The sequence below is a fragment of the Mus caroli genome, unplaced genomic scaffold, assembly GCF_978045245.1.
Source record: "Mus caroli unplaced genomic scaffold, Mus_caroli_1 scaffold_11, whole genome shotgun sequence".
Taxonomy (NCBI): Eukaryota; Metazoa; Chordata; class Mammalia; order Rodentia; family Muridae; genus Mus; species Mus caroli.
Window position 1 is genome coordinate 51,329,077 of NW_028227266.1, and position 15,134 is coordinate 51,344,210.

Sequence of the window (15,134 nt, forward strand, 5' to 3'; positions counted from 1 at the left end):
TGCATTTCTGTGATCTAGCCCACTGCTGTTCTCCTTGCCAAGAACTGATTCTTGCTCAAATCTTACTCTTCGTGCTTCAGCCCTCTCTTCACCGACCCTCTTAGCCAGAACTAATTTCTTTTGTGTACTCCATGGCATTTGTATACTCTCATTTTTAATAAATGTATGGGTATGTGCATATGAGTACAGATGCCCTGGGATTACAGTTGGTTATGAGCTGCCCTACATGGGTACTGGGAACTAGAGCCAGGGGCTTTGCAAGAATAGCAAGAGCTTTTAACTTCCAAAGCAGCTTTCAAGCCCAAGGGATTTGTTTTATTAAATAATTACATCTCTATCCATGCTAAGTCCCTTACTGGATTATGAGGAAAGGGCTGTGTTGTTTGGTGTGTATACAGTAGCTTCATGGAACAGGTTCCAGAATAGGTTAGTTTCAGTCAGCTCACTGATAAGAACAGGACAAAACCCCACCACTACCCACCTTGGCAAGTCAGTCCATGTAACTAGTAAAGGAACATGCAAGAATACCTGAACAGTGTGTACATGACAGACTTCCAAACAGCCATCATTAACATAGAGACAATCTATGAGGGGGTTCTGTGTTGTATGTTATAGAGTGGACCCCCACTTCTTGCAGATAATAGATGCCCACAAAAAAGTTGTTTCAAAGGTTGTCTCTTCAGACATACCAAAGATAAGACAAGGGACCAGCAGCAAAAGCAACCATTCTTTATGGTTTTGACTGTTTTTCCTTTAGAGGAGTGAAACCCAGTTTGGTTTATTTACCATGAAAAGATGGTATTTGTGGACATACCTTGTAGATATTAGTGACCATCAAAATCACAGCAGAAAGGACTAAATTAAGGGTATTGGGAGAATGTGTGTCCATCAGACAAATTGTTTTTATGTAGAGAAACAAGTTTTCTGGAAAGATATTCCTCATTTAAAAAAAACAAAACACATGTATGCACATCCTTGGAAATAACTGACTTCACTATGTCATGGAATAATTGGCTTTCTAGGAAAAGCACTTTCTGTGGTTGCACGGGATTTTGACTCGCCTTCTAAAATACTATCAATGGGGCTTTTCAAAGTCTGAGAATGACTTTCTATGAGACAATGGGACTGTGTGTGTGTGTGTGTGGGGGGGGTGATGGCAAGTTTGGCAAATAATTCAATTTCCAAGGGTAGCCTAATGCCAGTCCTTCTGTGAGTCCCTCTGAGCCAAAGCCTGAGACAAAGTGAGTTTAGGCTTCCCCGGTCTTTTAAATAGGATAACACTTCTACTAACTCGCAAGCTCCTACCAGGTCTCCTGTTCTCAATCATTGAAAGACAGGATTAGTCGTGAATCTGTCTTCCTTCTAGACAAGCTCAAATTCTTCCAGCAAATAGCAACAGCCAAGCAAATACTTAGGGGCTAACACTCAAGGGCAAGCCTTCCTTAGAGACAGAATTATGTAGGCTTGTTTGCTTAACAAGTCACATAGAGGGTGGGAGGGGGGGGCGGGAGACGCTGCAAAGCCCGCCCCGCCCCCCAAATGCGATTGGTTCCTTTTCTCCATTTAGTCACTCACTTTGCATCTCGGTTGGACAGGTTGAGAGAAACATGTCATTAAGGTGTTGTCAAAAAGAGCCCTGTACGTGTGGGCTGGTCCCGAGGTTTGTGGTTTTAGCTTTTCAAAGGCGCGGAGCTATTATGGGCTATGGGATCAAGTTCGGGAAAACTAGTCTTCATTATCTTGAAAAACGGCTTTGTAACAGGAGGCGCCAAGGAGCTTAAGTACACATAACTCGCACACCGGAGAGAAAATGACGAAAGTTCCTCAGGGGTTTGATTTCAGCTTCCTAAACGAGGAAGAAGCCAGGAAGATCCTCCAGGTACTGGAAAGAAATGAGGAACTCCGGAGGGCAGAGAAGGACAGGATCAGGTACGAAGCGAACTCCTCCTCTCGGGCTGGGCCTGCATCCTGTTGGTTTCCGAGGGAACCCAGGGACACCTGCTGGGACCCTAGGCAGGTGCTGCTTGGAGTGGCAAAAGGGAACGACGGTTGTTTCAGTGGGTCTCCAGATGCCTCCCGGGTGCTCTCTCCAGGCTCTCCATCCCCAGCGATTTGACTGGGAGTCCAGGACTCCGCAGGGAGGAGGGAGAAAGTCGCTCGTTCTTTGCATTTCTCGGTGCGTGGGTCCCCGCCTGTTCAGGACACCTGGGCTAACCTCAGCTGGGAGGGGTTCAGGCATAGTAGAGGCTCAGGTGCGTCATAGGCTACTAGGGATAAGGTCGGACCGTTTTGGGGCACGTGAGTTATTGTACGGCACTCCCTAGAACTGGATCCTGGCAGCTGCTCCCTCCAAGCTAGAGGCCCAGAACAGGAGGGAGATCCAGGAACTTGCCAGAGGGTCCCGTGTGGGTGAATGGGACTTAGACACGTGGGGTTGGCTGTGGTGTGGTGCTGTAAGGAGGAGTTTCTACGGTATCTAACCAATGGCCTTATTAATGAATACAGTGTTGTAGGTGAGGGAGGGATAAGAAACTAGCAAATTAAGTCCAGAAATGATTCTTGGGAGCATAAATTAACTTTTTTTTTTTCCCTGCTGGAGTATGAACCCACAGACCTATTCAAGTCTTCTGCAGTGAAGTGTGGGAGGAAATCCAAGATAGCACACAGGCTGCAATGTATGCATAAGCTGGAGTTTAGAGAGCTGGCTTGGTGAAGTCATTCAGGTTCCCAATTCCAATCAGTCCCTCCCACCTCCGCCCTCCTCTCCCTCACCTCAAAAGAAACGCCTCCAAGGACAAACTTCCAATTATGGAACCCTCCTTAGTCTTTGCAGAGACAGAAGACACGGAGCCCAAAGCTCCCTCTTCACTTTTTCTCCTATGTGGCTCTCTAGGGAGGGCAGGGGCAATGGTGTTTAAAGTTTGAGAATGGAGATCTCATCACACTCTGCTTTTGAAAATCAGGCTCGGTCCCTTCCAGTCAGTCAGTAAAAAGTCAGTCACAGTCACTCTGAAGGCAGTGTGTTCACACTCACCCGTGAGTGCCCACACATATGCACTCGGCCACACGGGGTGTCACCCCATTCAGAGAAGGACATAGATCTACTTAGGGCCAGCTTCAAGGCATACACAATCCCCACGCTCCCAAACTGTAGTGCTCAGAGTAGGATGTTCCTTGTCTGTAAAGAGAAGGCGGATATTATACATGAGGGGACAGCATGGCAGCATTAGGAAATAGAGAGAGGGAGGCGGGCTCACACTTAGGGATCAACTTGGCCCTTTTAAAATTATAGTCAGCTGTCCCTGAGTTTGTTTCCTGCCTGTGGATCCTGGCCTTGTCTGGCCTTAGTGAGAGAGAATGTACCTAGTCCTGCAGTGACTGATGTGTGGGGGTGCGGTAGGGGGTACCCCCTTCTCAGAGAAGAAGGGGAGAGTGGGGTATGAGCTTTGAGAGGAGGGCTGATATTGGGATGTAAAATTAATTAGTTAATTTTTTAAAAATGATAGTCTTAGACGCTCCAGTGGTACAGTCTGTTAGCATGTGATATTTTTACAAGCTGTAGTCTTAGTGATATGATTTATTTTAAATTCCTTCAAGGGAATTTCTTTTATACTGTATTAGACTTATGTAAAATATGACAAATGAAGGAAAATAGATAAAGGGTATAGAGGACCTCTTTATACTTTTATTATTGGGTATATACTATATGTGTGTGGTACCTGTGTGTGAAGTATATACACATGTGTATGCATGTGGACAGTCATGGGAGCCAGAAGAAGACAGCTAATGTCTTGCTCCCTCCTGCTCTGTCTTATTCCTTTGAAACAGGGTCTCTCACTGAACCTTGAGCTAGGCGGGCTTGTGGCAATTCTCCTGCCCCGTCCCTCACAACTCTGAGGCTATAAGCACCTGCCATAGTTGACTTTTTCTATCCACTAATGTCAAGATACAAACTCGAGTCTTCCTGTGCTTGCACGGCAAGTGCCCCTCTTATCCCCTGGTTGTCCTCCTGCTCCATCGCCTTGTGCTTTCTCTACTGCAGTCTGTGTCATCCACATCCTTGACTCTGGGGGACATAGGTCTATGCATAGATGGCCACTGGCGAAAGCTTAGTTAGGAAGACTGCAGCACTTCTTGTGATTTCGTGATGATCATATCCTCAATGAAGCACTAGCAGAAGAGCCACACTGCTAGTGCAAAAATAAAAATTATAATTGATAACCTACTAAAATAACCATCCAGTTAAAACATCACCACCACTGACATGTAAAATCACTTTAGAGAAAGTAGATGATTGGACCAAACTCCCAAAGCAATGACCCTGGCACCTTCTTTTCTCCTGGTTACTTCCTGGCTCCCACTGTGGAATCCCCCATATCTCCATGGGATCATGGACCATGTTCATTCATTTCTGTAGCTGATACTGGCCTGCAGAAGTGACCCAGAATAGCATGTAAGCCAGCTGTCTCTTCCACTCATTATCTTTTAAAATATGATCATTATATTTTCCAAATAAAAACTCAGGGTTCATGACTTATGGAATCCCAGACTGTAACTTCAGAAACAGTTCAAAGTGCTTTTCTGGAAGATGCTAGGGCCTCTATGTTTCCTCAGAACCAGCTTCTTGAAGTAGGGTTCCCTTGGCTAACACAGTAAGGCACTAGATAGAGCCATTTGGCAAGGTAGCTGATTGGCAAGGGCCTTTCTGGAAGATGCTAGGGCCTCTATGTTTCCTCAGAACCAGCTTCTTGAAGTAGGGTTCCCTTGGCTAACACAGTAAGGCACTAGATAGAGCCATTTGGCAAGGTAGCTGATTGAGAGAGATGATGGTTCAGCTGTATTTATGATAGATTTGAAATGCCAACAAGACAACTAAAAAGAATTCCTATGTTAGAAATAAAAGTGACTATTACACAAACGCAGGGATGCTCAGATATGGATGTCAGTGCTATAGGAATAGTTGAGGACCCAATGTAGGAGAAAGAACTCCCCAAGAGCTCTTAATCATGTAGGGATGTCTCCTCATCTTCACTAGTACTCAGCCTCTTTGACTTCAGTTTTTAGGAGAGGATTTGCATTTAATATAACAATGTTTCTAACATATAAGACGTTCATTCAAATTCTAATCACCAAGATTCAAGTTGATAAATAGGCAAAAATCAATCGCATTTGAATATAGGTAAGCAGTAAACGAAATAAATGGGGGCAATGTTGAGTCACAATAATAATGGAAAATTAATTTTGAAATGCCCATGGCATGCATGTTGTTAGTGACTTTAGTAGATTTCAAACTTTTCCTACAAGATTTGTTTTTATTATTTTGAACTGTATGTATATGCATATATTTGTGTAGGCATTTGCATGTGACCATAGAAACCAGAAGAGGGTGTGGAATACTCCAGAGGTTGAGTTACAGGTGGTTGTAAGCTGCCTGATGTGGGTGCTGGGAACCACAGTTGGGTTCTCTGCAAATGCAGTGTGCATTCTTGACCGCTGAACCACCTTTCCAGCCAACTCTAAACCTTACAGTGATCAAGAACAGAATTTGGATGAACCTGGCCTTTGACCCAGTTATCCATTTCTTTGATATTTATTAGTAGGAGGCTTGAGTAAGAGGAGATAGCTAGAGCAGCCTTTACTAAGTACTACCTTTTGTAGAACAATAGTAATTATTGTCCTAATAATAGCAGCTAGCATTTGTTAGGCACATACCGTATACTGATCATTGCACTAAGCATGCTGTGCAGAGTCCATGCATCTAGGCACCCTTTTTAGTTTCCATTTTACAGAGAAGTAAACTACTTATAAACGTTGAGTATCTTGGTAAGTAGTAGAATCAGATGTTAAATCTAAGTCTATCTTAAAATTATTTTGCCTGTCAACATTGAGTAATAGACACAGCCATTCCTTGGGTCAAGTATTATGACATTTAACAATGTCAAGGAACTTGCCCAGGATACTATAGTCCACAAAAATACAAATCTAAAATGTGAGCCAAGATCAATCCAGCTCTAAACAACTTTTATCTTTCCCATATCGAATGTATACATATTTATCTCTATATATTTACATATGTGTGGACTTTTATGTATTTGCTTTTATTTTCATCCTAAATCTGACCAACAGAAAATTTTGTTTTTCTTTCTTAAAAGCTAACGGTAGGGGCTGGAGAGTTGGCTCAGTGACGAGCAATGACTTTTCCTGTGGAAGACCTGGGTTCAATTCCCTGCATCCCCCTGGTGGCTCACAGACATCTGTTACTCCAGCTTCAGGGCAGCTGACACCTCCTTCTGATTTCCATAGGCAAGGCATGCCTCAGTAATACCCCCAGGGATCCAGGTTCAGTGAGGGGCCTTGCCAATAGATAGATAGATAGATAGATAGATAGATAGATAGATAGATAGATAGATAGATAGATAGATAGATAGAAGAGGAGGGATTAAGGAAAACAGTCAATTTAAGTATATACATCCAGCCAGGCATGGTGGCGCACACCTTTAATCCCAGCACTTGGGAGGCAGAGGCAGGCGGGTTTCTGAGTTTGAGGCCAGCCTGGTCTACAGAGTGAGTTCCAGGACAGCCAGGGCTACACAGAGAAACCCTGTCTCGGAAAAAAAAAAAAAGTATGCACATCCAGCCACACACTTATATATACAAACATACATACACACTAAAATGCATATTGTGCATTTAAAATCAAAATCTTGCTATTTATTTATTTACTTATTTACTTATTGGTGGTGGCAGTACTGGCAGTAGCAGTGGTGGTGCCATGTGCATGCCACAGTACATGATTGGAAGTCAGAGGACACTGCACCAAAGTTGGATCTCTCAATCCACCATGTCGGTCTCGGAGATCAAACTCAGGTGGTCAGACTTGCAGGCAAACACCTTTACTTAGTGAGCTATCTCTTTCCCCATATGCATTTACATTTTTTATAATTGTGTATGTGTGTGTGTGTACTTGTGTGAAAGTCAGGCAATAACTTGAAGGAGTTGGTTCTGTCCAGGAGATAGAACTCAGGCTGTCAGGCTTGGGGGCAGGTGTGTTTTGCCATCTTGCTGACCATGTATGTGTGTGTGTGTGTGTGTGTGTGTGTATGCATTTCATAAAGCTATACTCCAAACTGTTGAAAGGGTTACCTCTTAGTAATAATATTTTTTAAAGGCATTCTATTTATTTATTTATTTATTTATTTTTTAAAGATTTATTTATTTATTTATATGTAAGTACACTGCAGCTGTCTTCAGACACTCCAGAAGAGGGCGCCAGACCTCGTTACGGATGGTTGTTAGCCACCATGTGGTTGCTGGGATTTGAACTCTGGACCTTTGGAAGAACAGTCGGGTGCTCTTACCCACTGAGCCATCTCACCAGCCCAGTAATAATATTTAATTTCTCATTACTTTGTTACAGTTACATGTCCTTTAAAAACCTATTTTAAAGGCTTTGTTTTGGTGATAAAACAAGGCTGATTTTGAGTGTTTTTTGCCTTAATGTATTTTTATTATTTATTAAATTCGTCTATTTACTTTTTGCATGTGGTATATGAGTCTGAGTATATTGCCTGCCACAGTGGGAATGTGGAAGTCAACGCACAGCTCTTTGCACCTCTACCTTGCTCTTGAGGTCTCCCTTGTCATTTCTGCTGTTGAATATCGCAGGCTAGCTGGCCCAAGAGCTTGCAAGCACTTCTGCTTTCTCTGCCTCCCATTTCCCAGGGCAGTGCTGAGCTCACAGATGCAAGCTGCTCATACTTACTGTTAGTTTCACACTTACTTGGATGGCTTTTATCCACTGAGCCATTTTCCCAGCCCTGGATTTATTTTTGAGGCAGGATCTCTCCGTGTATCCCAGATTGGGCTGGAACTCACCATGTAGCTTACTTAGGCTAGCCTTGAACTTTTGGCAGTCCTCCTGTCTGAGGCTCCTAAGTACTAGGATTGGAGGCGTGAGCTCTTGCTTGCAGGTTATAAATACCTTCTTAAATAATTTCTTTTAAAGGTATGTCTATTAACTTGTCTGCCCTTGTCACTCTCTTTGTAGTGTTATGATACACATATCTGTGTAAGTTGGTACAGGGTGAATGGAACACCATCTTTGATTCCTTGTGATCAAGGATTATTTTGGGTGGAGTTAGGGTGACACTTGGTAGTCATTCCATGCCTAGTTACAGGAACGTAACCACTGTGTAAAGAATACAAAGTAGGGCTGGTGAGATGGCTCAGTGGATAAGAGCACCCGACTGCTCTTCCGAAGGTACAGAGTTCAAATCCCAGCAACCACATGGTGGCTCACAACCACCCGAAATGAGATCTGACGCCCTCTTCTGTTGTGTCTGAAGACAGCTACAGTGTACTTACAAATAATTAATTAATTAATTAATTAATTAATTAATTAAAAAAAAGAATACAAAGTAAGGGAGAGAAAAATGTGGGCAACTACATGAAAACAGAAAGTCAGATTGAGGCTCATCTAAAAATACTTTCTCATCCCCACAGATGATCTTAAAACCAAGAAATGAATGCCAAGCCATGGGGGACGGTCAGGCTAGGTCAGTAGGAAAATGTTCCCCTTCTTACAGTTGTGCAGAGGTGGCAGCGAGGCTATGCCTTCCCCACACGGGGGAGAATTCTAACGCTGTCACACATGTGGGTGCTTGTGCAGTTGCTTGCTGCCCAGGCTGAGTATTTGAGAATCGCAGGCTCATCTCCTCCCACTCCTACCTTCCAGAATGTTTCATTATTGACATTGCCCGTGGCCCTGCTTTAAAGGCTGTACTTTAGTCAATTAGCACACCATGGTTGCCAGCTTCCCCAAGCACTGTGCTAGCCTTCTAATGGTGAAAGAAGAAATAAATGGAGGGCTCTTGTGACCAAAGACTGTGCTTTTTTTTTTTTTTTTTTATTAACATTGAGTTTGGCTTAGTTTGGCTTGTAGAAAGCACATTTAACAATAGTTAAAGGAACAGGGGGATGGGAAACGACTCATGGGAGCATGTGACCTACTCTGCCACTACTCTTCCATCCCTCATCACTGTGGGTTTATTTTTAAATCTATGTTTACTGTTTACATGGAAACAGAGTCTATAACCCTTGAGAGTGTCTTCCTCAACTCAGGAAGGTGCCATACAGATGTCACTAGTTGTTGTATATACCAAGAATCCATTCCTTTGTAGGGCTGAGTACTACTCCATTGTATACATGTACAATAGGTAATTACTTCACCCACTGAGGTACATTTTAGATTATTTCCAGCTTTGGGAGACCTTGAATAGAAGTTCTACAGACATTTATACACACTATTGTGTAAACATAAGTGTTTATAAGGAATGTACTTGCCAGAGCCTGTTTTTTTTAATTAATATAGTATTTGCTAAGTTATTTTCCCTAATAGCTGTAATATAGTGTATTCTTAGTAGTAGAATTTGAGAGTTCCAGGTTTTACTTAATAACTCAGCTACTATAATAAATCAATACCTGAAGTTGGGTAGTCTATAAGTACAGAAGATTATGTTAATAGTTCTGAAGCTGGGAAGTCTAATATTGAATATTAAATGTTTTCAATGTTTTTATTTTACCCTGTTTTATAAGCATGGGGTATTACCATATTCTATTTTGCATTTCCTAATGACTAATAATAAACATGTTCATGTGGTTATCTGCCTTTCATGTATTCTTTGATGTCTGTTCAAATCTTTGCATATTTTAATTGAATTGCTTGTTTTCTTACTGTTGGTTTCTTTTCCTTTATGTATTCTGGACACTATCGTTATGTGATACAGGATTTTACAAGCATTCCTCCCAGATGTAGCTTGTCTCATAGTATCTTTGTAGAACAACAACAAAGAAATCCATTTTTATGACATCTAATATACAAAGGTTTCTCTTGTGAATTATGCTTTTGGTAAAATTCTGAGACCTCTACCAAATGCAAGAGCAAAACATTTTTCCCTATGGTTTAAAGGGTTTTTCTTTTGAGTTTTATGTCTTAGATAATTCTATTTTGAAATATTTTCATGCATAGTATGCAGTTTAGTTTGGGCTTTATCTTATTTCCTAGCTATGGATGCCCAGTTACCCCAGTGTATTTCTTAGGAAGAAATTCCTCCTTCACTGACTTGCTTCTGTGCCTTTGTAAAAGTATATTTGGGGGTACATTTCTTGACTCTGCCCTACTTTATTGTCTATATGCTATTTCCTCAATAAATGGAAACACATGTTTCATTCCTATGAGTTTATAGTAAATCTTAATATCAAAATTATAAAAATAGGGACTGGAGAGATGGCTCAGTGGTTAAGAGCACTGACTGTTCTCCAGAGATCCTGAGTTCAATTTCCAGCAGCCACATGGTGGCTCACAACCATCTGTAATGGGATCTGATGCTCTCTTCTGGTGTGTCTGAAGACAGTGACAGTGTATACATAAAATCTCTTTTAAAATTATAAAAACAACTATTTTGCCAATTTACTTGCTATTAGTACAAATCCACACTGAGAATCTTGTGTCCCAATACTCCGCTAAATTCATGTAGAGGTGGTTTTATTTCCTCTTGTCTGACAGGTATGTCTTTTATCCTTCCTGCCTAATATTAATTAAAACTTCCAGCATGGGGCTGGAGAGGTGGCTCATCAGTTAAAAGCATTCACTGGCTGTTCTTCCAGAAGACCTCTGTGCAATTCCCAACACCCACATTGCAGCTCACAACTATATGTAATGCCTGTTCTAGAGGAGTCCCCTCCCCTCCTCCACACCCCTACACACACACACACACACTCACACAAACTTCCAACATGACATTGAACAGGGCTGACTTGCCTTGACTCAGAACTGTCAGTCTTTTGGTGTTAAGTGTGATGTTGCTTACGATTTTCGGATTGATGCTTTGCATCAGATTTTATCTCTTACTGCTAAAAATATTGATCAAATTCTTTAGAAACACCGCTTAATGTGCTCATGTGGTTTTCCATCTTTAGACCTGATATGGTGTGTACAGTAGCCACTTTTAAAATACCAAATCAACATTGCTATTGCAGAATGAACTGTGTTTTTTTAAAATGTGTGCTGGTCTAACCTGGGTTCCTCAGTGTGGCCTGGGAGAGAGCTATCACATAGATAGTTGACTGAAAATGGGATCACTCAGGTGCATCCTACTGTAATGAGGCTGACATCCTCACTGAAAAAAATCTGAACACAAGGGCAGGCATAGCAAAAAAGCCATGTGCAGACATCATTATAGTTACATGAGAGATGAGTGGTCAGGAACAGGGATGGTCCTTTTGGAGGAAGCGGGGTCCTGTCCTATGTTAATCTTGACCTCCAGAACTGTAGGGTCATAACACATTTTCAGCCACATAGTTTCTTTATTTTGATATTTTATTGCAGTACTTTCTTACCACCAGGCCAGCACACAGGTACACTCTCAAGGCAAGCTTCATTGGCCAGGATGTATTGCTATTTATAGTTAAAATTTAGTTTGCTAATGTTTCCTTAGGGCTTTTGGCACCTGGATTGGTGAAAGATACTGATAATATATATATACACACATTATATACATATATATATATATATATATATATATATATATATATATATCATGTTGCTTTGCTTTGCTTTGTTTTTGAGACAGTCTTATGTATAGTCCAATCTATCCTCATATGTTGTAGCCCAGGCTGGCCTCAAACTTCTGGTCCTCCTGACTTGTCTTCTAAGCATTGGAATTAGAGACATGAACCACTATGCCATGCTTATGGTTTTTGTCTACTTTAAATGTAGAGTAAATCTAGCTTTATTACAGATTCTCTTCTATTCCTGTAAGAGGTGGTGTAGTTTCTTCTATAAGCATTTGGTAAAAGGCCCTGGTACTGGAGTCTTTTTTCTGTAAGTTTTAAATTATAAATTCAATTTCTTTAATGATACAGGGCTTTTCCAGATAGGTTACCCCGCATAAGTTGTGTAGTTGGTGGTTTCAAAGGGATGCGCTCATTTTGCTTATATTATCATATTGAGGTGTACCAGGTTGTTGTCATGTGTTTCTGGCAGGCTACGTTAATAGCATCATCTTTTTGACATGCAACCTCTATCATGATATGAGTGCACTTATATTAGGTCTACCATGTTGTTCCCTGTTCATTATTTTTATATGTTCCTTATTTTCTCCTCTCACCTCCAACATTAACATATTTTAAATATTTATTTATTATTTTAATGTTTTAAAATTGTTAATTATTTTAAATGTTTCTTTATTATTGGGGGGCATGCACATGTGCCATAGTTCACAATGTGGGGGTCAGAGGACAGCTTGACTAAGCTGGTTCTCACCCTCTACCTCATGGGTTCCAAGACTCAAACTCATGCCTCAGGTGTCAAGGGCCTCCGTTTGCTGAGCCTTCTCACTGGCCCCTTGCAGTGGCTTTAAGCGTTTTGTTTTGTTTTTTAAATTTGTTTACTGAAGATTTTGCTGTTTATTTGTATATATGTTTTCATGGTTGCTCTGGTAATCACACACACACATCTTTTCACAAGAAACTTATAAATCACTATTTAACATGAAATGTAAGAAATCACTTTTACAGAGGTCAGTTTACCCCTTTATGTAGGCTTTATGTGGTGTTTGCTTGATATATTAGAACTATATATAATAGGAATATAATTTTTGCTTTTAACCCTCAAATATACTTTATGGAACTCAATAAAATAATAACTTATTTCATAGTTCTTTGTATCTGTGAGTTTGTACCTATTGATTTAACTACCTAGCATCTAACTACATCTATCTACCCTCCCACCCACCCACCCACCCATTCATCCAGACGGAAGGTCAACCAGATGGCTTTGCCTACACTGCTAAGTGCAGTCTAAGATTCACTCCCAGCCATGGGTCAAAGCTATTTAAAAGGGAACTGCTTCTGTATTCAGTATGTGCATGCATTTTCTTGTCATTATTCTCTGAATAATACATTAAAACCATCATATCTTATAGCATTGCATATTATTTGGTTTTTTTTTATTCTTTCATGATTTTCATAGTACTTTATATAGATGTGAGTGTTCACGTTTTTGTTTGTTTCTTTGTTTGTTCTTTATTCCCGGGGGGGGGGGGGAGAGGGGGTCCGAAGCTGAGTGGGGGAGTTGCCCCATCATCTTAGAAACACAGTTCCTCTATCAGAACAGATTCCTTCCCTTGGTGTTTTAGCAGTGTGCATGTTTGCTGTCCCTGCCTTTGCTCCCAGGAGACCCCCTTCCCTGCACCTCCACCTTTCCTACACCTTATATTCAAATTAGAGGCACTTTCTGGATGTCTCTGGATCATTCCAGTTCCCCACCTGGGAGTCAGTTGGAATCCAACCAAAAACCAAGCCACTCTGTGTATCAGGTGTAATGGAGCACAGTGAATTGGCAATGTGGCCACAGAGAGAACCAGCAAAACAATATGGGGACAGTGATGGCAAGCCAGAGGAGAGCAATGCATGGAGCCTGTAGCACAGAAGCTACAGAAGCCATAGCATACTAGAAAGCGGTTCTTCTCAGGTCATGGGAAGGAAAAGACAAATGCCTGCTTTGCTGTGTTGGCCAAGTTCAAGTAGCAATAGTTTAACAACCAGCTCGCAAAACTCCCAAATATTAAATAATGAGAGCCAGCTCTAAAAGTCACTATTTAGAGACAAAGGGGTGACTTGGTGGCATTCTCCAAGCCTCTAGCTCCTGCAAGAGAAACGGGAATCATGGCAGGGGTGACCAGGAGTTTGGTGATGGCAGAGCAGGTCATTTGCAGAAGTTCTCCACAGCAAGGCAGTTGAGAGAAAGGGGCAACCCCTTGACTTGCCGCTTCCTTGCTGACCTACCAGGTCCTGCAGGACTACAGTAGGAAGCAGAGGGGCAGGTTCTGAGAGCCTGGGAAGCTTAGCCTGCAGGTGTCCCCTCCCGGTAGTGTATCCCTCCCTTCTTCCCTGGCATGGCTGTGCCTCTTTTCTGTCTCCCTTCAGAATCTTCCTTCTCTCACTGCTCATTCACTTTGCTTCCCCTCCTGAGAGTTCCCCAGAACTCCCCCATGTGTAACCCTGCTGTCTGCATCCCACCTTTGCCCTTTGTTCTTTCTTTACATTCTGCACTTTGGGAGATTCCTATTCTATTGTGGCTTCCCCTACCTGGGGCTGCTCTCTGCCTTGCTCCCTTCTGGGTGGAGCATTCCCTTCTCAGAAAGGGACTGTGGCCGGGCGTGGTGGCGCACGCCTTTAGTCCCAGCACTCGGGAGGCAGAGGCAGGCGGATTTCTGAGTTCGAGGCCAGCCTGGTCTACAAAGTGAGTGCCAGGACAGCCAGGGCTACACAGAGAAACCCTGTCTCGAAAAAACCAAAAAAAAAAAAAAGAAAGGGACTGTGACCCGGTCCTGTCAGATCTGTAAAAGTCAACATCTTTGAGCATAGATTCAGGGTACTTTAGGTACTGGAGGCTCTTGGGGCTGAAACTGAAGACTGAAGGACTTGAAACTGGAAGATTTTCAGGCGCAGGTTGTGCATAGCCCATGCCGATTCCTCCTAGGGTGCCTTTGACTCTGTGTCTTCCGACTGGCTCAGATATTGGATGAGGGACGTAACTGTAATACCGGTCACCGTCACGTCACTTACACTCATGATAGGCTGCCCTAAGTGAGGCCAAGCACCCACACTGAAGTTCCCCCTCTCCCCCCGCAAAACCTTGTGTGAAGCTTAGTGTTGGGCTATCTAAGCAGACCACTGGGTTTAGCTGAAGTGATGCAGTGCTGCTATGGCGGGCACAAGACTTCTCTACGCTCTGGCAGCTCCTCTTCTGTGTGTCTGCCTGCACACCGAGGCCATCGGCACATCTGCTGGGAATGTTTCACATCTGTGATGACATGTCTTCGCGATGGTGATTCTTAGCTGTGGCTGAAATGAAAATGATCTAAGAAACTCTCAAAAACTACCAATGCCAGGCCCATCACAGGATTGACTCTCTCTCTCTCTCTCTCACTCTCTCTCTCTCTCCATCTCTCTCTCCATCTCTCTCTCCATCTCTCTCTTTCCATCTCTCTCTTCCTCTCTCTCTCTCTTCCTTCTTTCCTTCCTTTCTTCCTTCCTTCTTTAATATCTGAGGTTCTGGGATTCAGGTCCCT

The 15,134-nt window shown here is 42.4% G+C and overlaps 1 protein-coding gene across 1 annotated transcript in view; it reads left to right on the forward strand.

The window, feature by feature from the left end:
- The first annotated feature begins 1,629 nt into the window (after positions 1 to 1,629).
- Exph5 (exophilin 5) overlaps positions 1,630 to 15,134 on the forward strand; it is an 81,641-nt gene continuing 68,136 nt past the window's right edge. Inside the window, exon 1 of the mRNA XM_021172238.3 lies at positions 1,630 to 1,929. Coding sequence (XP_021027897.1) covers positions 1,811 to 1,929 — 119 coding nt within the window. The 5' untranslated portion in view covers positions 1,630 to 1,810. The remainder of the gene's footprint in view (positions 1,930 to 15,134) is intronic.